The sequence below is a fragment of the Nannobrachium achirus genome (assembly GCF_963921795.1).
Source record: "Nannobrachium achirus genome assembly, chromosome: 3".
NCBI classification, from domain to species: Eukaryota; Metazoa; Chordata; class Actinopteri; order Myctophiformes; family Myctophidae; genus Nannobrachium; species Nannobrachium achirus.
Window position 1 is genome coordinate 62,401,287 of NC_137812.1, and position 23,585 is coordinate 62,424,871.

Here is a 23,585-nt window from a genome sequence, read left to right on the forward strand (position 1 = left end):
TAGAAAGATAGAAAGAAAGAAAAGCTTTGGGCAATTCAATTAACTTACCTCAGGCCAAGCTTACCTTTGCGCCTTATGGGATCAGCCAGGGAATCTTATAGCTATCTTACATACTAATCCCGTCCATTCTCTCCCTTCTCCCTACGCCCCCCCTCTCTCTCTCTTTAGATCTAGTTCTCTCTCTCACACACTCTGTCCCTGTCTCACACGTTTTCTCTCGATACATTACGAATAAAGAAATAGGCGGACAGAAAGTTGCGGCGTTATAACTCCATGGCTGAGGCACAGAGCGCCCAGATCAGCACCACTGACAGCGAAGCGCATCACTTCATTTATTGGGAATACCTAGGCCAAGCATTGGATAACTACGTCGATAACGAAACTGTTAACGAGGATTAAAAAAAATGTTTTTTTTGGGAGCGCATATGTACATTGCATTAGCTATATAGTTTTTTTTGGATAATATAGAGGAGCCCGAAAAAGTAAGTAAACTCTTCCATTGATCCTTATTGTTTCAGTAAGATGAGCATGCCTGTACTGTAGCCTAGTTAACCGTTAACTTAAAACCCCGCAGGTTCATTAAAGAGATGTGACACAAAACATCCCCTTCTTTATCCTACAGTATACCGGTATATTATGATAACACAACACATCCACTTCTAGGCTATGCAGCATCGCAACACGTTGTTCTGGACCCGAAATCTATAACTTGTTTGTATGTTTGTATGAAGCAATGTATCATTTATCGACTTTAATGATAAAAGAAACGGTTTGCAGGAGAGACGACGCGGGATATGCTGTCACACAATTACCATGTTTCACGGCTCATTATCATTAAGCAGCTTTAGCGCGTAATTACGCACTCCGAGAAGAAAACCCATGACTGTTCTTTCCTGTGTCAGAGTTTTGTGGGCGGTAAACACAATATATTAATTTATTGAAATTTGGCTTCTGTATATGGAATTACTGCCAACCCAGAATGTCGTACTTTTTAGAGGTGGATGGCAAAACAAACTTCTGGTGTGTGCGTGTGTTAATGGTTGCATTTACTTCAGTAATGTTGTGTGTGCGTGCGTATCAGAGTGGTGCTTTTTGCTTTCACCTTCTGATTGATTGATTGATTGATTGATTGATTGATTGATTGATTGATTGAAGACTTTATTAGGAGTTTGCATAGGAAAGGTACAGTTTCATGACGGTACAGTGACTGGTACAAGGTCTACTAAAAGGAGATCCTAGAAAAGACTAAGCTTATTTCCACAGGAAACCATTTAAGTATCTCATATAACATTGAATGACAGACGAATAGAAAACAGTAGCCTATTATGCAGTAGATATAGTCGGTAAAAAAAAGAAAGAACAAAAAAAAAACAGTATTAAGTCTATACAAACAGTAAGTATATACAAAGAAGGGGCAGGGGAGGGTAGGGCTGGCGCACACACGCGCGCGCGCACACGCACACGCACGCGCACGCACGCACGCGCATGCGCACGCACACACGCACACACACACACACACACACACACACACACACACTTGATCTCCAGCTCTTATCCATTCCAAATCCTGCAAAAATTGTCCAATAATTGCAGATCAGCTGCCTCTACTTTAGCTACTCATGTTAAGTTGATGATTCATTGCTTATATTGTAGGCTACATGATCATAGTGAGATCTGGCCAAATGTAATTATGTCTCTCATTTTATTCTAAGATCATATCTCTCCTGGTATACACCAAGGCTCATCAAACCATTGATCTTAAGAAATCAAGACAAGTTGTGTCTTTTGGGCTTTTATTATAAGTAATCGAATTCATCCACCTTTTCTATTTCTACTGTAGTTCCTAGTCTGGAATATGACTCATGTTTTGTCTCTGTATAAGGGTGGAGAAAAGAGTTATCCAAATGCAGATGTGACTGATAGTCATTGGAATGCCTTCTGAGGGCAGCATTCAATTATCCAAATAGACCAACATCCAAAATCGTTTGGCTAGAAATCACTGTCACTGGTAAATTATCAACGTTTCTCATATTTCTCACTTCAAACGCTGGGTTCAGACCTTTGCGCAGTAATGTTTCTGCCACCACTGTGTTGTGGTTGTAACTTGACCTTCTCAAAGCTATCTTTTGTCTCCAGTGCATTTGACCCTGTTGATCTTGCTTTTACATATTCTGACTGGTGGGTTTCTGATCTGTAGTTGTAGCCATGCACATTTGTATTCATAACATCCTGTAGCACAATAACAACTGACTCCAAGGCACCCGCCAGTGGTGTAAAGCAGTGTTTCTCAACCTTTTTTCTGCATGGGCACACTTTTCACGTCCCAAGAATCCATGGGCACACCAACATAATACAGGGGGTGTAAATATCGTCACTGTCGGGAAGAAACCTTGTATCTCCAAGTTTCAAATGTGTACGTTTCTTCGCAAAGTAAAGCCCTACTTCATCATACAAGGCTGTCGCACAACAGTAGTGAAAACAGCAGATCTACAAGCACACAACGCCTCGCACCGCGAGGCGTTGTGTGCTTGTAGATCGGCTGTTTTCACTAGTTTAAATCATTTTTAAAATGATAAATACAATACTGGCTTTCAAGGGGCACACTTGACCCTTCTCAGGGGCACACCAAAGGTCCCCAGGCACAGTGGTTGAGAAACACTGGTGTAAAGTAACTTCACTTAAGTACTGCATCATTAGGTACTTTTACTTTACTAAACTATTTCCAATTTTCAATACCTTTACTTCTACTCCCACTGCATCTCGGGGGCAAATATTGTAGCCTACTTTTACTCCACTGCAATTATTTGAAAACTTTAGTTACTGTACAAGTTACTTTGGAGATTTCTGCTTATTTTAGACACATTTCGGCTATTTGAAAATAGTCGATCTACAAGTGTGAGCTTGTAGATCTGATAGGTAGAAAGATTTTTAGACATTTTACACATTTGAAAACTTGTGAAATGGGACATTCTGCACAATGAGTACTTTCTGCTTTTGGTACTTTAAGTAAATTTTAATGCCAATACTTTTGTACTTTTACTCAAGTAATCTTTGAATTCTGGACTTTTACTTGTAAGGGTGCCCTCACACCAAAATACCTATGAGAGTGGAATCTGCGTTCCGCCAATGCATTTCAATGAGAGTGAAGCGGTTTCATGCCAGCAGAGGATTTCTGCAAAAAAACGCTCCCTTATCATTGAAATGCATTGGCGGAACGCAAATTCCACTCTCATAGGTATTTTGGTGTGAGGGCACCCTAACAGAATATTTCTACAGTATTGATACTTTTACTCAAGTAAAGAATGTGCCTAACACTATCACCCATGGTGTTTCCCTAAAAACACAACAACATGAATTATAAATGAAAGAAATCAAACAGCATAGCACCTCCTTAATCCCCATGACATTCCATCTATAAGGGGTGCACACATGCCAGTCCTCCACTCTAATCTCTCTCCTCGGGTGCTGTAGAAGCCACAATTTAATTTGTTTTCATATCTTTGCCTTTTATTCGATCACAGGACTGTCCTTGTTTTCTTAATCTGTGTGATGCAAAAAGAAGGGCAGGAAGAGAATTAGAATTTGTTGAGAATTACGGGCCGTGGGAACACTGCACGCATGTATACATGCTCGCACTCGCACACACACACACACACACACACACACAGCTTGACATGCTGACATGGAAAAATGCATGACACATCTGGAAAAATCACATGTCCAAAATAGAAGTGAAGATCTTCTGTCAAATCAAAGTAAGCCCCCTTTGCTCAAATCCTCACTCCGTGTTAAGAAGGACATAACACAGTAAAGACCAGGGACGCCTTTTGGTGAAAATATCGAATATAGCAGACCTCCAAGCTCACAACGTGTCGCGCTGCGACGCGTTGTGATCTCGCTTGGAGGTCGTCTATTTCCGTTACTTGATACCACACTGAACTAACTTTTGAATGCTGCCGTCAAGGAATGGCATGGAAAGAAGGCATTTGCATTTCTTTCACCATAGTAAAAACTGCATTCATGGTCTGGAGAGAGCACTTTTTACAGACGGATAAAAGGGCAGGGGCTTAATGTCTGTGTGTGCCTGGCAAAGACTGTATGAAGACCTGCAGTAGACAATGTTTTATCTCTTCCTCAGGGGCGTCAATTGGGTATGGCAGGGGTATGCAGCTGCCATACACTGGGTTCAAGGGGGGAAAATAAAAGTTACTTTTAAATATAAATCCATGAATGTCTCTTTGTTGCTGGTTATTTGTTAAATTACAGTAAAATAACTACAAATGCAAAATTTTACAAAATGGTCACTTTAACAAGGTATTATGATTATATTCTCCCCATCTTGACAAAATGGTATATTCCCAGGTTCTGCAGGTCAGCTGCACAGGTGCAATGCATCATTGTTAATTGTGGCACGTTTACTAACATGCCAAGTTTGGCTGCACTTGAACAGCCATTCCAGGCTGCCATATCCAGCTCAAGAAACCGTAGAAACCCGGTAAAAACTGACAAAACCCGTCTTTGCCATATACCCTAGCATTTGCTGAACTGACGCCACTGCTCTTCCTCCATCAAGGTCACAACATGGAGCCTCTAAACCAGACGGGCTGGGAGTCGCTATCAGCGGACTTCAACTCTTCCTCCTCCTCAGCAACATCCTCCTCCTTCCTGTCCTTGCCGCCTCCCTTCTTCTCCAACCTGTCCTCCAACGTGTCGACCCGGAGCATGCCGTTCCAGGGAAGCAGCACGCTGGTCACGGCCGTCATCTCCCTGACCGTCTTCGTGGTGGGCCTGACGGGCAACACCCTGGCCATCTACGTGGTGCTCCGCTACGCCAAGATGAAGACCGTCACCAACATCTACATCTTCAACCTGGCCATGGCCGACGAGCTGTACATCATAGGTCAGTGTTGGGAAAAGTACTCAAATGTTTTACTTAAGTGAAAGAATCAATACTGCAATATAGAAATACTCTGTTAGGGTGCCCTCACACCAAAATACCTATGAGAGTGGAATCCGCGTTCCGCCAATGCATTTCAATGAGAAGGGAGCGTTTTTTGCAGAAATCCTCTGCTGGCATGAAACCGCTTCACTCTCATTGAAATGCATTGGCAGAGCGCGGATTCCACTCTCATAGGTACTTTGGTGTGAGGGCACCCTTAGGGTGCCTTCACACCAAAATACCTAGAGTGGAATCCGCCAATGCATTTAAATGAGAATGGAGTGTTTTTTGCCAGTAGAGGATTTCTGCAAAAAAAAAAAACGCTCCATTCTCATTGAAATGCATTGGCGGATTCCACTCGAGGTATTTTGGTGTGAGGGCACCCTTACAAGTAGAAGTACGGAATTCAAAATGTACTTGAGTAAAAGTACAAAGGTATTGGCAACAATAAGTACTTAAAGTAGCAAAAGTAGAAAGTACAAAATGTTTGAAAACTCACAACGCGTCGCATGGCGACGCGTTGTGAGCTTGTAGATCGGCTATTTTCAAATAGCCTAGGTATAAAATAGGGCTAAAGTGGTTTATGCATGTTTTAGAATATTATAATTTATATCTGCAAAGTAACTAGTAGGGCCTAAGCCTAACTAAAGTTTTCAAATAAATGTAGTGGAGTAAAAGTACAATATTTGGATCCGAGATGTAGTGGAGTACAAGTAAAAGTATTGGAAATTGGAAATATTCAAGTAAAGTACAAATGCCTCCAAATTGTACTAAAGTACAGTACTTAAGTAAATGTACTTAGTTACTTTCCACCACTGTCATAGGGCTCCCCTTCCTCACCGCGCAGAACGTGCTCTCCTATTGGCCCTTCGGCTCGTTCCTGTGCCGCGTGGTCATGACGGCGGACTCCATGAACCAGTTCACGTCCATCTTCTGCCTGACGGTGATGTCCATCGACCGCTACCTGGCCGTGGTGCACCCCATCCGGAGCACCAAGTGGCGGCACCCCCGCGTGGCCAAGGTGGTGAGCGCGGCCGTGTGGGCCGTGTCCTTCGTGGTGGTGCTCCCCGTGGTCATCTTCTCTGATGTCCAGGTAGAGTAAACACTGCATTTACTGATGTCCAGGTAGAGTAAATAGCATTTACTGTCATGCTTCATTCTTATGATGCATTTAGAGCAGTGGTTCTCAACCTTTTCAGGCCGCGACCCCCAAAACCGCCCCCTCCAGACCCCTCCACCCTGACGAGTTGAGGCATTACATTTTGTATAACACGGTTCTATTGTGAAAATAGCAGATCTCATGCTCACAGCGAGGCGTTGTGAGCATGTAGATCGGCTATTTTCACAATTTCAGCCTCTAATATTTGACAATATGGCCAATGTTTAATTTGTCATTTTAGATGTATTAAAAAGTCCTTAAATTGTCACTTTAGAAATGTGCAGATACCCTCTATATACCTAAACATTATGTTGGTTTGTTTACTGTTGAGTGATAAAACAGTGTTGCACATTAAGTTAATCATCTGGGGACCCCCCAAAATAATTTGGGGATCCCCATGTGGGTCCTGACCCACAGGTTGAGAACCACTGATTTAGAGCACTGATTCCCAAACAGTGGGTCGGGACCCATTTGTGGGTCGCGTAAAAAAATGTATGGGTCCCTTTACTGTTGGTGTCCTAAATTGTTTTTATTTTTAAAACATTTTCCAAAAGCATTCCCAGCATTTTCTAAGTAATTCCATTAATAATGTCAAACTCTAAGAAATTCCATAAATTTGAAAACAAATGTTTAAGTAGTGAAAATAGCCAATCTACAATCTCACAACGGGCAAACATCTAATGACGCTTTTGTGTCTCGAGCTAAAAGGTTTGGGAACCACTGATTTAGAGGGTTTTAGAGCACTAACCACAATCAATCATTTGTGATCGCTCTTTGACAACAGAAATAAACTGTAGCCTATCTATTTTCTTGAACACAACTTCAAGAGAGACAAAAACAGAGACAGCTTTATCTCACCCTGACACAGCTAACGTCTTCTCCCCTCAGGAAATGTTTAACTCATGTAACATGAACTGGCCAGAGCCCAAGGACGTGTGGTCAACAGCCTTCATCCTCTACACTGCAACACTTGGCTTCTTTGGGCCGCTGCTTGTCATCTGTCTCTGCTACTTGCTCATCGTTGTCAAGGTTTGTATGTGTGTGTACTGCATGTGTAAACTGTGTGTGTGTGTATGTTAAGAAATCATCATTGTCATTTTCATCATTACCATCATCTTTCCCCTCTTCTCAGCATCATCATCACCATCATTGCATCGTGCTGCAACGCGTTGTGAGCTTGGAGGTCTGCTATTTTCAATGCTTGATACCACACTGAACTAAGCATAATCAAGTCAATACTGGATATGTGGCGTATAGAGGCATGGATTTCCACACAGAGAGGGCAATTCTTTCAACATAAGATGCTTCATTCAAGTTCAGGAGAGTTTGGACAAGGCAATTCTCTTGAAAGCTGCCTTCAGGTATGGCATGGAAAGAGGGCATTTGCATTTCTTTCACCATAGTAAAAACTGCATTCATGGTCTGGAGAGGGCACTTTTTACAGACGGATAAAAGGTCAGGGGCTCAAGCCCCATTTGATATCTATGTGTGCCTGATGATCATTATCTTCATCACTATCAGAGTCATCTTAACCATCACCATCAACGTCCTCGCTCTCATCATGATCATCATCATGATCATTATTCTGCCATGATTACTATGTCATTGGCTGGGTTTCCCAAAGCAATTTTAGCCCATCGTACCTCACGCATGGTCGTAGAGACCAAGCCCCGACCGTCATGTTCCCGTGTTTACATGGGTTTGTTTTCCCATGTATTTCCTGGCGTTCCCCATGCGCACCAACCCCTTTGAGATAAACAGACAGCGATCGGATAAAAAGGCTTCTCATTAAAGAACATGGAGGATATAGAATGCCGTACCGTATTCAGACAGGTGTGAGACTTTATTAAGCACTTTGTGATATCTGAATGATGGTGTAGTTGTAGGGGGCTAATTAAGTCGTTCTGCCCGAACCCATGTAAACACAGGAATTTGACGGTCGGGCCATGGTCTCTACGACCATGCGTGAGCTACGATGGGCTAAAAATACCTACCATGTCTCCATGTCGACCTTCAACATGCTCTCCAATCAGCCATCCCAATCTCCCTCCCTCGTTCTTCTTCCGCTCTCCGTCCAGGTGAAGTCGTCGGGGGCGCGGGCGGGCTTCACCAAGCGCCGGCGGTCCGAGCGGAAGGTGACCAGGATGGTGATTGTGATCGTGGTAGTGTTTGTCCTCTGTTGGCTGCCGTTCTTCATCATCAACATGGTCAACCTGGTGTTCATCATCCCCGAGTCCAGCGTCTCCGCCGGCATCTACTTCTTCTCTGTCATCCTGTCCTACGTCAACTCCTGTGCCAACCCACTGCTCTACGGCTTCCTGTCGGACAACTTCAAGCAGAGCTTCAGAAAGGTATTGAATGCTGTGCCGCTATAGCAGTGGTAGAAAAAGTCATAGCCTCGCATAGCCAGACACAATCAAACTGCGTGGATAGAGTCTGGTTCTTCTCAATGTATTTTCCATGGGGCTATTACAAAAAGATTCAATAGACTATTGGTTAGACCAGGGGTCTTCAATGTTATCAGGCCAAGGACCCCTTAGTTGAGAGAGAGAGATGAAGCATGGACCCTGTAGCAACTCATAATGTAATAAGGGCTCATAATGTAATAAGGGCTCATAATGTAATAAGAAAAATGTAATACAAACTCATAATGTAATAATCAGCTCATAATGTAATAAAAAAACGAGCGCATAACGTAATAATGGATTTTTCAATAATGTAATAATGTAATAATGTGTTACATTAAGAACCTCCACATGGGAGGCTCATAATGTAATAAAACTTCATAATGTAATAATGTATTTTTATTACATTATGAGCTGATTATTACATTATGAGCTTTTATTACATTTTGATTATTACATTATGCGCTTGTTTTTTATTACATTATGAGCTGATTATTACATTATGAGTTTTTATTACATGTTTTTATTACATTATGAGCCCTTATTACATGAGTTGCTACACACCCTGCCAACTTTTTTGATGAAGAATGGAACAACTATCTGCTAAACATGCAGAAAATGAATACATATGGGGATCATTTAACTGTACAAAGAGCATCCACAATGTTCAACATACAGTTCGTGATTGTATCGACACTGGGTGTTGATGCAACATCGATAATATCCCCATGTGGTCAGTTTGACGACAGTCTGCCATTGCTAGTTCTGGGCCACTTTGCCGAACAGGCTTGACACTAAGGCTTTCCCGCCTGCCCCCGGCAGGTAAATAAAACTTTGGGGCAGGTGAAGTTTGCTTTCAGGTTGCCTGACCGGGCAAGTGCTCATTTGAGAGGGGACACGACCGTCTATAAACACAACACGACATATCTGTCTAAACACCTGAACGTGGCCATAAAAAATATATATAAAATGACGAAGTGTGAAACCATAGCAATCATAACTACCTAGGTATTTGGATTTGGAGGTATTGAGGTATGATATGAAAAATGTATTGAGTTAAATTGAGTGGTAATTAAAATCTTACCTATCATTTTATAATGGACAATTTACTTTTTGGGCAAGTGTACCTGGCCTTTGGGCAAGTAGAACCCCTGCCGAAGGTCATGGGGACCATTATGTAAGCCTTGATGGACCAGTCACCGCTTCGATCTGTCCAGACTTAGGGCCAGAGTGAGGGCCTTACGGCGAGAGAGAGGGCCAGATTTAGGGCCAGAGCACGGCAGGATTTACCCTTCATGGTGCCCTGTGCACCATGCACAGGGCACCATGAAGGGATGCTTCATGGTGCCCTGTGCTTGGACCCCCAAAGCAATGCGCACGTTATCGCGCATGTGCGTGCCCATTCTCTAACGTTCATGCAAGCGCACATACACCGCAGGGTTGCAAACAGGCAGTGAGTGATTGACAAACAGCCTCAGTGTTGAATTCAGACCCAGAATGAATTTGTACATGATTTTTGATTGGTTAGGTGAGCATGTTTTCGTGAAAAGAACATGATAAATGTCTATGCAACCACTGAAAACAGATACTATTATTGGCACAATTTTGTAGTGAATGTTGAAAAGCGGGTCATATTAGTGTTTTAGAGATATTTGTCGGGACACCGGGACACGCAGCTTGAAAACGAACAGTCCCTGCCAAACTGGGGCGTCTGGTCACCCTACTTAATAGTGTGGTCTCAGTTGTTATATGAGATACATGAAGGTTTCCTGTGCAAATAAGCCGAAATGCTTACTAGGATCTCCCTTTATTGACCTCGTACCAGTGAACTGTACTGTCATGAACCTTTGCCTATGCAAACTTCTAATAAAGTCTTCAATTAATCAATCAATCAATCAAACAGGGATAGATGGCATCTTAACTCTGCAGCTGCACTGAGGCGCTCCAACACAATAGTGCACAAGTTCTTTTAGAGTTGTGCAGTATCCACCTAACGTTTCTTCAAAACCCTTAAAGGAGTAGTTCACCACTTTTCAACCTGTCTTCATATAATAGGTCCTCACTAATGTTCATGATAAAATATCAAATTTTTTTTCTACTCAGTCCAAGTCTCCTAGGAGAGCTGTGGGAAGTTCAGAATCCATAGTCTTGTGACATCATCATTTTCCCCCCAAAAAATGTAATCAATATTTTTGAAAAAAATATTTAGATTTTTAATATCGCGAGAACAATGGCTTCCACTTTAAAATTGCAACTTTTCAGGAATAGAAAGCCTGCAGTTTCTATAAGCTGGATTGGTAATCGATGATGTCACAAGACTATGGGTTTCTGACCAGCCCACAGCCCTCCTCTGAGGAAAAAAAAAAGAAAAAAAAAAGAAAAGCTATTTTTGAGTGAGGACCAATTATATGAACATAGGTTGAGAGTGGTGGAGTGCCCCTTTAAGTGTAACCAGTCATTACAGAGTGATTGATGCCCTGTGCTTCAGCACGTCAAGCCCTATTATAAATCCGGCCCTGGGCCAGAGTGAGCGACCGAGTCAGGGCCAGAGTGAGGTACCGAGTCAGGGCCAGAGTGAGGGACGAGTCAGGGCCAGAGTGAGCTAGACTTAGGGCCAGAGTGAGGGACAGATCGAAGTGGTGCGCTCTCCTCTGCTTCCTGGACTCTTTGAATCAAGTGTGTGACTGGTCCATCAAGGCTTACATAATGATCCCCATGACCTTCGGCAAAGTGGCCCAGAACTAGCAATGGCAGGGCTCATAATGTAATAAAAACATGTAATAAAAACTCATAATGTAATAATCAGCTCATAATGTAATAAAAACAAGCGCATAATGTAATAATAAAAATGTAATTAAAGCTCATAATGTAGTAATCAGCTCATAATGTAATAAAAAATACATTATTACATTATGAAGTTTTATTACATTATGAGCCTCCTATGTGGAGGTTCTTAATGTAACACATTACTACATTATTACATTACAGAAAAATCCATTATTACGTTATGCGCTCGTTTTTTTATTACATTATGAGCTGATTATTACATTATGAGTTTTTATTACATTTTTCTTATTACATTATGAGCCCTTATTACATTATGAGCCCTTATTACATTATGAGTTGCTACAGACCCCCACAACCTGTTCATAGATTCCATAGTTTAATTGTTTGACAGCACAATCATCAGTGTATTTTGGATTCATGTCAGTTTGTGTTTTCAGATATTTAACCACTTGCACTGACAATATAAAGTTGACCTTTCACTATGTACTTAGTCTGCGCTTTTTCCACTATTTTTCCCCTCTACAGTCTACACCAAACCTCTTTGCCAAAAATGGCCTGCGAGGCATTGTGAGCTTGTACTGTAGAATGTAGATCGGCCTGTAGATCGGTATTTTTGGCTAAAGTTCTCAGAATAAGGACAGTGTTCACGTGGTTAATATAAAAAAGAAGAACAAAAGTTTCTATCTCTGAAAGATTTGGAGGACCCCCTGTAGTAACTCTGAGGACCCCCTAGGGGTCCCGACCCGGACCCCCTGTTGAAGACCTCTGGGTTAGACCTACAACAAATCAGAGTAGCGCAAAGGTGATACGCCTGCCACGACAACCAATCAGAGTAGCCCAAGAAACCAAATAAACAAAGTGGAACACAACAACCAAAGTGAAACAATACAAACACAGTGGAACATTACAGCAAAGGGGATACACCCGCCCCACATTTGCATACAGGGCCCTGGTTGGTTCCCTCAGGACTAGGGAGCTGAGAAAAATGTACCGGTACATAGCTGAGCAAGGCTAGACTCTATCTGCTGCCTTGTGTTGAACTTAAATGAAGGTATCAATACTGCAATATAGAAATACTCTGTTACAAGTAAAAGTAAATTTTTCAAAAGGTACTTGAGTAAAACTACAAAAGTATCTGCATCAAAATATACTTAAAGTACCAAAAGTAAAAAGTTGGTTGTATCGCCAGTCTATTAAAAGTTGTGATTTGAACTAGTGATTTGTGTCTAAATGGACAGAGTGATCTTTATAATCTTCACCAATAGGAGATTAGATCTACTTCACAGGAACAATGTTTGTGTGACTAAAGGATTCACTGTGAAAAGTATATTTTTGACATGCATAGATTATCAACTACAACTTTTGTGAGCTGGCATTTCAGTGTGGGCCCTTATGCTGCGTTCAGATGGGCTCAGGCAAGAGGTAGACGGCAAACCGGAAGTCATTTTAGTGGACGGGAGTAGAACATGGAGTAGAACGGCAAACGGTACAGTAGTCCGGCAGTCGAAACCGGTGACGGTAAACGGCAGACGTGCCGTTCAAAGTTAAATTAATTTATCTTTTTACCGTGGTACAGGACGGAATCTGGAACCGGATGTTACGTAGCTCCATCTCACGGGACAAATTCGAGCAGAGCGCCGCCAACACACACAGAACACACATCAGCCAGCAGTAGCAGAGAGAGCAGCATGGAGCCACCTCAACCACCGCAGCGCGCGTTTTCATTTTGCGCGAGCGCTTTAAATAATTAATTAATGTTGCCGTACCGTTCCGTCGGGCATATTTTGTTCTACCTTGCCGTACCGTCCAGCAGGTGGTGCCGTTTGCCGTCTACCGCTTGCCTGAGCCCATCTGAACGCAGCATTAGCTTGTGCTGGCATTAGTCCATATCCTCATGGGATGCATAGCCCATAGATAGCTTAGAGCAGGGGTGGGCAATTATTTTTTCCATGGGGCCACATGCACAACAGAAAATATTGTGGAGGGCCGGGCCAAAAGGCAGTGATCCCCGCAAACTAAACACACGGTTTTACCTCAGAATAAATACTTAGCAGTCCAATTTTTGTTTTGTTGTAAAATTGTAAAATGTGTTTATTTTGTAATTTGATAAGCCTACAAGAGCCGGTCAGATTTAACCAAAGGGCCGCATACCGCCCCCGGGCTGCACAATGCCCAGGTCTGGCTTAGAGGAACAGTTGCTCTGCGATGATTCATTCCCAAAAATGGCATCATTGTTATTGACAGATCTGAAATATTCGGAAATTGGCGCTGATCAGTCTATAGTTGTTTGAGATATTAGCCCTGCCTGTTAGGCTCTGTTTTACACTTAAATAAACAAGGATTTGACTGTGTACTATATGTTGGACTACAGGTGCTGTGTGTGCGGAATCTTAAGCGTAAGGCCAATGGAGTAGAAGACGGGGATCCCAGTGCCCCTCGCACAGAGAAGAGCACTGCTCACGACTCCTTATCCCCCCGAAACCAGGACTACCACGACCCCCAGAGCAGCCAGGTGTGTGTTCTGCATGGTTCTGAATGTCTATTTTTTATGTGTAGTGCAGTGGTTCTCAAACTTGGGGTCGGGACCCCAAGTGAGGTCCCCAAATTATTTTGTGGGGTCCCCAGATGATTAGCTTAATGTAAAAAATAATTCTCACTCAACGGAAAACAAACCAACATAAGTGTATAGTCTGTATTCAGGGTATCTGCACATTTATAAAGTGACAATTTAAGGATTTTCAAGACCGTTTTAATACCAAACTGGCCAGACTGTCAAATATTAAGTAAACAAGAGGCGAACGTTGTGAAAATAGCAGATCTACATGCTCACAATGCCGCGGTTGTGAGCATGTAGATTTGCTATTTTCACAATATTTATCTGTGGAACCAAGTCAGTCACATTAAATGTAATACCTACAATTCCAAGTGCTTGTAAGGGTGGGGGTCCCCAGTTCATATATGTCTATTTTGGGGGTCACAGCCTAAAAAGGTTTGAGAAACCCTGTGTTAGTGTAACCACACAGGAAAGTACATAAATGACCCTAGGGTCATAACATGTAGGCCTACATGTAGGTCTGTGTGTGTGTGCGTGTGTGTGTGTGTGTGTGTGTGTGTGTGTGTGTGTGTGTGTGTGTGTGTGTGTGTGTGTGTGTGTGTGTGTGTGTGTGCTGTGTGTCAACCAGCCAAAGTTTTCACATGTCTGCCCCCTTCGCCACTCCCTCCATTGGATCCTAGTTGCTGCCAAAGACTAGGCTACGAAACACTGATGTTGGTCCACAAGGAAACCAAAGGCATGTCTTTTGAACAATGCTAAATTTATTAGATCTCCATTAGCTTACTGTACAGTCACAGCAGCGACTAGGAGGAGTAGCTGCAGTGATCGTACAGTAAGCTAATGTGGATCTAATAAATAAATCAAATCAAACCTTGTCTCTTTGCATTTCAAGAAGAAGAATCAAGAATAACTTTATTTGTCAATTTCCCTATGGTCTTACATACATAAATAATAAATTAGCCCTCAGCCATTTGCAGTGCAACATAAAACATCAAGCCTATCAAAAAAGAAGACAAAAAAAAAAAACATAAATAAACATAATTGCAAATGCAAATATGTGTGCTTGCTTGGACAGTGGACATCGCTTTTAGGGAGCCCAAATTTCAATGAGATGGAGAAAAACAGGTGATGCAATCCCAAGTAAATGTTTGGTGGCTTTACTGGCTTCACAGCCGAGGCAGTTAGTGTTGTGCTGCTGCTGACAGCGCTCTAGGGACTAGTGATGTATGTTGACTTTGTCAGTGTGCTTTTTAGTGGTACCTAACCTCGGTCTGCCCTGTCCGACTGACAAGTGCATTCTACTGCTATTTCACTAGTAAGAGACGGCCTCTGCTTAAGTTTAACCATTTTATTGAAACGTAACGAGAAGATGAATGTGAAACGGATGAGAAACGCACGGTGCCCTACAGTGGCGTCAGTTCAGAAAAAGGTAAGGTATGGCAACATCGCGCGCGTGCAAGACACCAGTCATGTTGCCATACCTTAGCAACAGGAATGATACATTTATTTTCATTTTATTCAATTTTTTCCCCAAAAATCTCTATGGTTTCTTGGGCTGGATATGGCAGTTGTTCAAGTGCGGCTAAACTTGGCTTAATATAGTAAACGTGCCACAATTAACAATAATGAATTGCACCTGTGCAGCTGACCTGCGGAACCTGGAAATATACTATTCTGTCAAGATGGGGAGAATAAAAGTGTGGAGAATATAATTATAATACCTTGTTAAATTTAGCATTTGTAGTTATTTTAATGTAATTTAACAACATAACCAGCACAGATAGACAAAGAGACATTCATGGATTTATATTTTAAAGTAACTTGTATTCTCCCCCCTGGACCCAGGCTATGGCAGCTGCATACCCCTGCCATACCCAATTGACGCCCCTGGTGCCCTACCTTGAAACTCAGGGTTAGGAACCGACGACTATCGTTGCTCAAGGTTCAAGGTTCAAGGTTCAAGGTTGTACTTTATTGTTACGTCTTTTGTACAGGTACATAAGAGTAAAATTTGTTTTTGTTTGGCATCCTTCAGACAATGCAGTCGTATATCAAAAAGAAACAATATAATAACAGCAAACCACATCTAAAAATAATAATAATAATAATCTAAAAAGGTGTAAATAATAGTAAGACGTAAAAATGAAAAAAAATAAAATAAAGGAGTGCAAAAGGCAAAAAGAGCAACAGGAAAAGAAAAGAGCATCCTCAGATGTACAAAAAGTTTGGCATATTCTATACGCCAACAGCATATTTTTCCAGTAGTTGCTACTGTACTGTACTTAACTTTTGTTAAGTACTATCTATTTGGGGAGCGGTCAGTCGTCTCTCCCCCCTATGATGAATGGCCTGGAGGTGGAGAGCGAAGGTCTTGAAGCTCAGGCAATATTTCACATGATCCCCCCGTCCTTACACCGTCAATCGGTTGAGGATGAACTCCCACTAAGCTGACTGAAAGAAAGTGTAAGAAAAACTCCCCACGAAGCTGACTGATGGAAAGTGTAAGAAAAGGATCACAGTCACAGAACATAGAGGAACTGGCATTAGATGAAGGTTTGAAAACGTCAAAGAGGTCCAGAACTCCGACAGAGGAATGACATGTCAGGGGAGTTGGAACTTTATGTTAGTATTGACTGACTGTAGCAGTTGACTGAGTGAATATTAGGATGCCTTTGTGCGACTGTTCGTGACTGTGGCTGTGTTGAATGAGCGAAGTGGAATGCTTTTATGGGTGGCCCCAAAAAGAACATGACGAGATGACTCACGGTCATGTTCTCGTGGAGTGTGGATGATGGATGGAGTGCGTTGGACGTAGATCTGCTATTTTTGAAAAATCTTGAAATTTTGTGCAAGTCTTCTAAGGTTTGTTTTTTTTAAACTCTAAGTATATGTCAGCGGTGCTCAAACCTTTTCATGTGAAGGACCCCTAAAATGATATGTATTTGGCCACAGACCCCCATCTCAAAATATTTAGTTCCAGGGACCCCCAAGAAGCAAAATTTGAGTTACTAATGTTCGCTATAAAAAATACATATATTCAAAGATTTGCACACATTTTCACAACTTTTCAAAAATAGACGATCTACAAGCTTGCAGCGGGGCACTCGGTGCCACGCTGTGAGCTTGTATATCTGCTATTTTTCAATAGCTAAAGTATAAAAGAATTCCCTCCACCTTGGGCCCTAGTAACTCAGTCCCACATTTCCCCCCTTGTGATGCCCCAAGGAAGATCAAAGAAGGAAGGGACACCGACGTCATTCTAGGCTCTATCCGCCATGACACTTTGGGTGGCGGAAGTGGCACCGGAGGTTCGGTGAATAACATTGCGTCTATGAGCTTCGGCTGGGACAGCTCATAAACAAAAAATAATTCTGAACGATAGAGACCTTTATAAAACACTCAGCTCAGGAATATAAAAGAAAACATGTCACACATTGTTTTGTGCTGTGTTGCTTTTCGGTGAGTACACTGTATAACATTATAGAGGCATCTAAAGAGCACAATTTAAGTTTCTAAACTAGATAGTATCGCGAGACTGTCCACCATTCCCTGTCTGGAATCCAAATCTCGCGATAGCTCAGAGACAGAAACAGCCGCCGCCGCTGTTTAGCTGCCTCAATAACATTATGTACCGTGCACATCGAAAAGCATTTGATTGTAAAAATACCTGTGATATGTCTTCTTTTATATTCCTGGAGCGATTATACAACAAAGGTCTCAATCGTTCAGAATTATTTTTTGTTCATGAGCTGTCCCAGCCGAAGCTCGAGACGCCAATGTTATTCATCGAGCTTCCGTTGCAAGTTCCGCCACCCAAAGTGTCATGGCGCATGGACCGTGGTGTGCCAACTTCTTGTGATGCCCCTGGAAATAGGAGTGGAAGTGTGCAGGTCCATGTGGGTGGGGCCACACAGGGGCTAAGATGAGAGCCTACAAGCAATCTGGGAACCCATCGGCAAAGAAATGGGAAAACAGCGCCCTCTGCTGTTGTTTTCATTTGAATTTGCCTCTAGGGGCACCGCCCAATAGAATATGGGTAACAGGATGTTGGCCCGTTTGGTCCGCCCTCAGCCCTCCACTTCCTGTCCACGTGTCTTTGTTTACATGACCAACATTCCTAACTCTACATGTTTTAACTGGAGCTGCTGACAGATTCAGATGCCGAACTCTGAATCTGTCTTGAGAGTGTGTGTACAGTATAGACAGTGAACAGGTCCGCTGGTCTTCGGCTGAGTGGCTGGACTCTGGGACATTAGTGGCCGATATTTATACTGTGGGGATTGCAACATGGATTGGCTGTGGTGAGTGGAGGCAGGTGTAGTAGATACAGGTGATTGTGAATGGGGAGTGGCTAATGAGTGAAGGTAGGCGTGGCAGATAGGGAGGTGATTATGAACGGAGAGTGGCCGAGATAGGGTGGTCTAGTACTCCAAAGATAGCCACCTGCGATAGCAGTACAAGGACACCCATGCATGTGCCGAGCAGCCCATGGCCTCATGCATCAACTAGTATGCTGTTTCAGTTGCAAACTGATATGATTGGAATTGTTTGTATTTTGAATGAACAATTATGTAGTACTTGTATTTTTCATTCCAACCATGTCAATATTAAACATAGCTAGCTTAGCTCAGGTTATCTTAGCTTAGCTTGCCAAGACGAGTTAGATGCGAGTTGATGAGAATGCACAGGAATCAGGCACAGGTCCCCAGGCTCGTCTGGGGAGGGAAGCACTCATGAAGGAACTGGCTTGTGTGTGGACGTTGTAGAGACTGGTGGGAAAAAAGAAAGACACGATTAGATCATGCTTAAGGTTTTTGAATCATTCAAGCTTACATTAGGAGAAAATATTCACTCACTTACTTATAACATGTTAAGAGACAGGATAATCCTTTATTAAATAACCAAGGGACTAAATTCAGGTTGTTATAGCAGCAAAGACTGAAAAGTAAGAAAGTGCACAACAACACAAAATAAATTCAGCAATAAATACTTCCTCATCCCTGCCATATCAGCAATGAAACTATGGACAGACGAAGGAACAGCGCACAGTGCAGTGCATCTGTAGATGAAGAAAAAGCTGCGCTACTCGGTTGCAATGGTAAACACTCAAGGGAACACACACATGACGTGATGTATTACATTGATGGATTAACACTTGGCGGGAATAATAAAATGGTGTCCGTCACATTGGCCAGCCAGGAAGATGCCTATTGTCCTGCAGGGACGTGCAGAGAATGTTAGAGAGGCAGGGGCGGAAATTTCTAAAAGGTATTTTTGGTTAAAATATCAAAAATAGCAGACCTCCAAGCTCACAACGCGTCGCGCTTGGAGCTCGACTATTTTCGGTGCTTGATACCACACTGAACTAAGCTTAATCAAGTCAATACTGGATATGTGGCGTAAGGGCATGGATTTCTACACAGAGAATTCTTTCAACATAAGATGCTGCATTCAAGTACAGGAGAGTTTGGACGATACAATTCTCTTGAATGCTGCCTTCAGGTATGGCATGGAAAGAGGGCATTTGCATTTCTTTCTCCATAGTAAAAACTGCATTCATGGTTTTGGAGAGGGCACTTTTTTAGAGACGGATAAAAGGGCAGGGGCTCAAGCCCCCTTTCATGTCTCTGTGTTAGGGGTGGGCGATATGGAAAAATACAATATCACGATATTTTCCCGAGCTGTATCACGATACACGATTTTATCACGATTCTTTTTCACATTGGTTTTTATGGTTATTTTTCAAGTTACTTGACAAAAACTAGACTCTCTGGGTTCCCTTTGGGAGGTCTAATTTGAACTTTACAAGTATGTAACTCTGACAGTATACAAATGAAACCAAATGAACCCGTAAGGGTCCATTTGGTTTCATCTGTATACTGTCAGAGTTAAGTGGAGATCTTGACATTTTAAAGTTTGAGAACTACTGATTTAGACCAAAATGCAGGTTTAATTGAATTCTGCAATGAATCTCTGTTTTAACGATTAAACAGGATCTTTTACAAGGCTCCCTCAATTGTATCACAATATATACGATACCTTTGAAAAGGCATATCGTGGAGACATTGTATCGACTCTCAACGATAATTATCACCATATCGCCCACCCCTACTCTGCGTGCACGTGCCTGTTGTCCTGACTCGTGAGGCCCTGGTGTTTCCTTGTCTCTGCAGGGCGTCCAGTTGGAGCCCGTTAGGAATACAGAGGCGGAGTCAAGACCCTCAGGGCCAACAGTGATTGGACAGACCACTCTTTAAACTTTTAAACTCTTTTCGTTTGATCTTTTTTTTCCCTCTCTCTTCGTTTCGCCTTCACGCCTTTGTTTTGTCTTCCTCCACCATTGACCATCTCTCATCGTGCTTCTGTTATTCCCTGGTTTCTCTTTCTCATCTACCTCCTCTTGTGTTCTCTATCATTATTTGTTTTTTTCATGCATCGTTCTCCTCCCCTCTCTCTCTCTATGTCTCTCTCTCTCTCTCTGCTCAACTGAAGGTATCTCCCCACCCTCCAGCCTTGCTGGCCTCTCACACAGCAGATGCAGACCTGCACCCCTCGCCCGCCGCTGGCCATGCCTCCTCCCCCGGTGCAGGACCCGCGCAGCACAGCTGCACGGCGACCCCGGTCACCACCGCAGTGACCACGGTTTGCCCGTTGACTGTGACACCGACCCCGCCTTCCACCATCACCTCGGCAGCAGACAGGAATCGTGATCTTTAAGATGTCGGCCTTTATGCAACTGTGGGAAAACGAAGGAGTCCACAGGTTCGAAAGGAGGAGCTTTGTGTGAGGGATTTCCACAGAGTAAAAACAGAGAGTGATAACAGGGCAGGAATTCCATGGAGGCCATGAAGGCCATGGCCGCCGTTGCCCCTCAGTTTGCCTTGTGCCCCTCAAACCAATGGCATGACCTGAGGCCTCAATGCCCCAGCTGACTGTACCACTTTCTACTCTCTTTCTTGTCAAAATGTAGACAGTAGACACCAGTGTCTCTTTCTTTTCATGTAGACACCAGTGTTTTTTTTTAATCTTAACTCCCCCGAGTTCCCATCTTTAAACCGATCCAGTGACTTACGAATATTGCAGAGCTGAGCATGGATCAGATTGTAAATACAATCATTTATCTATTTCACTGCAGATTAGGCCCTTAAAATTCAACAAATTATTTCAATGGACTAAAATCTTGTTTTATTTGATGGCCTTCCTGCCCTGGCGTTTGGCCTTTGTGCCCTCAAATGGACAACACCAAAGGCCAAGTGGCCTTGCCCCTAAAATGACGAAATTCCAGGCCTGGTGATGGAGATGAGTAGAGTTGTTTGGGCAGGGCTTGGAGTATGTGGTGCGATGACAGACTTTTGGGTATTTTCAGGACCAGAGAAGAGCTGATTATCTGCAGTGCAGTGAGCGAGACGGGTTGGATTAGGCTGAATATATTCATGACCAATGTCCTTGTGCAGGAGGTGAAAAGCGAGCAGAGTTATCAGACCGCCAAGAGCAGATGATATAGTGTTAGCCTCAGTGACATTACTGTACTGATTCAAATGACGCGTGGAATAATAATCGATCTCATTGACCACCAAGCGTACCTGTGTACCTGCCCCAACATAGGGCCTATCTATGGTCATGGTGGGTTGAAATGGAGAGAAAAAGAAATAGAACAACTTATTTCTAATGCAGACAGTGTGGATTTCACATCTCCCGTACTTGCTCTGTTAGGCATAAGTTATGCACACTCACATGCATAATGCATTATGGATAACCTTTCTCTTTTTTTGGTTCATCGTTCATCCCGTCAGGGAGCTTTTTGCATTTCCCTCTGCCCATCTTTGTTTGGACACACGCAATCCTCAGCGTCACTTTGACTCTGAGAGTTAAAATTAGTATCAATTTAAATACACTCGAACTCAGTTTTCGCTGTGTGTGACTCACAGCTGTTTTGGTATGCCTTGTGCAGACATAGCCGGCGATAGCCCATTCCACTTTGGTGAAAGCATGTGGGAACAAGATTGCATTTGTTTTTTAGAGCTTTTCCATTACACGGTACCAGCTATACCCTTCCCATGTGGATCCATAGTTCCACATGAATCGATGTTTTGGTATTAAAAGTGAAAAGTCAGACTGCTGATTTATCAGAGAGAATCATCATCAGAATCATCACTTTGTCATTTTGTCATTGCATCAAAAGCATGAAAAGCTCCACCGGCTGTCTGTCAGTCAGTCTGTCAGTCAGTCATGTCACGTTGCACTTTTGCCCTACTCATATCTCCGCCACCGTTACCCCTATCCATGCCAAACTTTGCACACACACTCCTTGGCTGCGAAACCACAACCTCCACCCCTCATTTCTCACATGGCCCTCTTCTAGCACTACCATGAGGCCGATTCTTGCAAAATACATTTTTGGACACTGCTCCTACAGATTTTGCCCTAAAATCACACAAAGCGGTACACAGTATCTCTAAAGTCATGTCATCAACATGGATCTGTCCCATTTCCCATATTCCCTCCTGATTGGCTACCATTGCCTTCTAAAGTTTGTGTATGCGACCTGACGGTCGCTTATCTCCCGATTAGGGAATCTTACTGGTTATGTCACAATCATTCTTGTATTTATACAACAAGGAGTTTTGGATCCTCCTTAGTTCTCCTGGTACCACTTTGGAAGAAAGGCGGAACTTTTAATGGATGATGTATCGTGTGTGATGCTTTCGCTGTGCATACAGTATTACATCTGATAATGTATTTATTATATAGCTTGCAATATAGTTGTCTAAGCTTCTCAAGCAAAGTCAGTGTGTTCTAACTCTGCAAATGTGTAGCCACTTTTTGAAAACTTACCACTTTGTTAATGGTTGATCATGCTGCTATTCTATTGTGTTCGTGTGTGTGTGTGTGTGTGTGTGTGTGTGTGTGTGTGTGTGTGTGTGTGTGTGTGTGTGTGTGTGTGTGTGTGTGTGTGCGCGCGCGTGCTTGTGTGTGTGTATGCGTGAGCGTGTGTGTGTGCGTGTTGCAGAAGCCATGAAGTTATTAAATATAAAACCCTCTTACATTATTGGGTGCAGCAGGCAATTATATCCTTGTGGATATATTGAAAGTGTTTCTCTGCCTGGTCACTTCTTCATAACTAACTGTACAGTAGCATTTTTTTTTTTCATGGCAGGGATCAGGAAATGTCATCTATTCTCCAACTAACTGGCATGAAATAAGGGTTGAATGTTGTGATTTCCAATATGACTGGACTGATCGGGGACACCATCTTATATTACATTTTAGAACTGCAGCCAGCGGTATTTGTTTGTCACCAACAGACCAAATGCAGCACTCCAATTGGCTAGGACTGATCACGTGGCACACGGAGTTCCTAACCGGAAGTGCGTCCGGCGGTCAAATATGTCCGACCGGAAACGTGCGCTGCGGCACAATAGTTCCGCCACAATAGTTCCCCCCCCATTTTTTTTTTTTTTTTTTTTTTCATTTTTTTATTAACTTTTTTTTTATTTTTTTTTATTTTTTTATTTTTTTATTTTTTTAACTAGATGTGAGCGGGCCGAAGGCCCGCGAACCTCTAGTATTTATACATTCTTCTGTTTGGTAAATGTCGGGGTATACTGTATATGTGATATATTATACAAATGTGACAGAGACTCGAAGGGTTCGAGAGCCCCTTTCATTCTTCACCTTCACTTCTTCCTGTCACTTGAATTTTTCATATCCCAACACTTTAATATTTTCTGAAAGATGTTT

General features: G+C 42.6%; 1 protein-coding gene across 1 annotated transcript in view; it reads left to right on the plus strand.

The window, feature by feature from the left end:
- Positions 1-4,581: 4,581 nt before the first annotated feature.
- The window catches only part of LOC308282373 (somatostatin-like receptor.1), a gene marked incomplete at both ends in the record, with an annotated part of 59,364 nt that continues 40,360 nt past the window's right edge, over positions 4,582-23,585 (plus strand). The window contains 6 exons of the mRNA XM_080722719.1: positions 4,582-4,900; positions 5,764-6,032; positions 6,987-7,127; positions 8,177-8,449; positions 13,662-13,802; positions 20,337-20,486. Coding sequence (XP_080578845.1) covers positions 4,582-4,900; positions 5,764-6,032; positions 6,987-7,127; positions 8,177-8,449; positions 13,662-13,802; positions 20,337-20,486 — 1,293 coding nt within the window. The remainder of the gene's footprint in view (positions 4,901-5,763; positions 6,033-6,986; positions 7,128-8,176; positions 8,450-13,661; positions 13,803-20,336; positions 20,487-23,585) is intronic.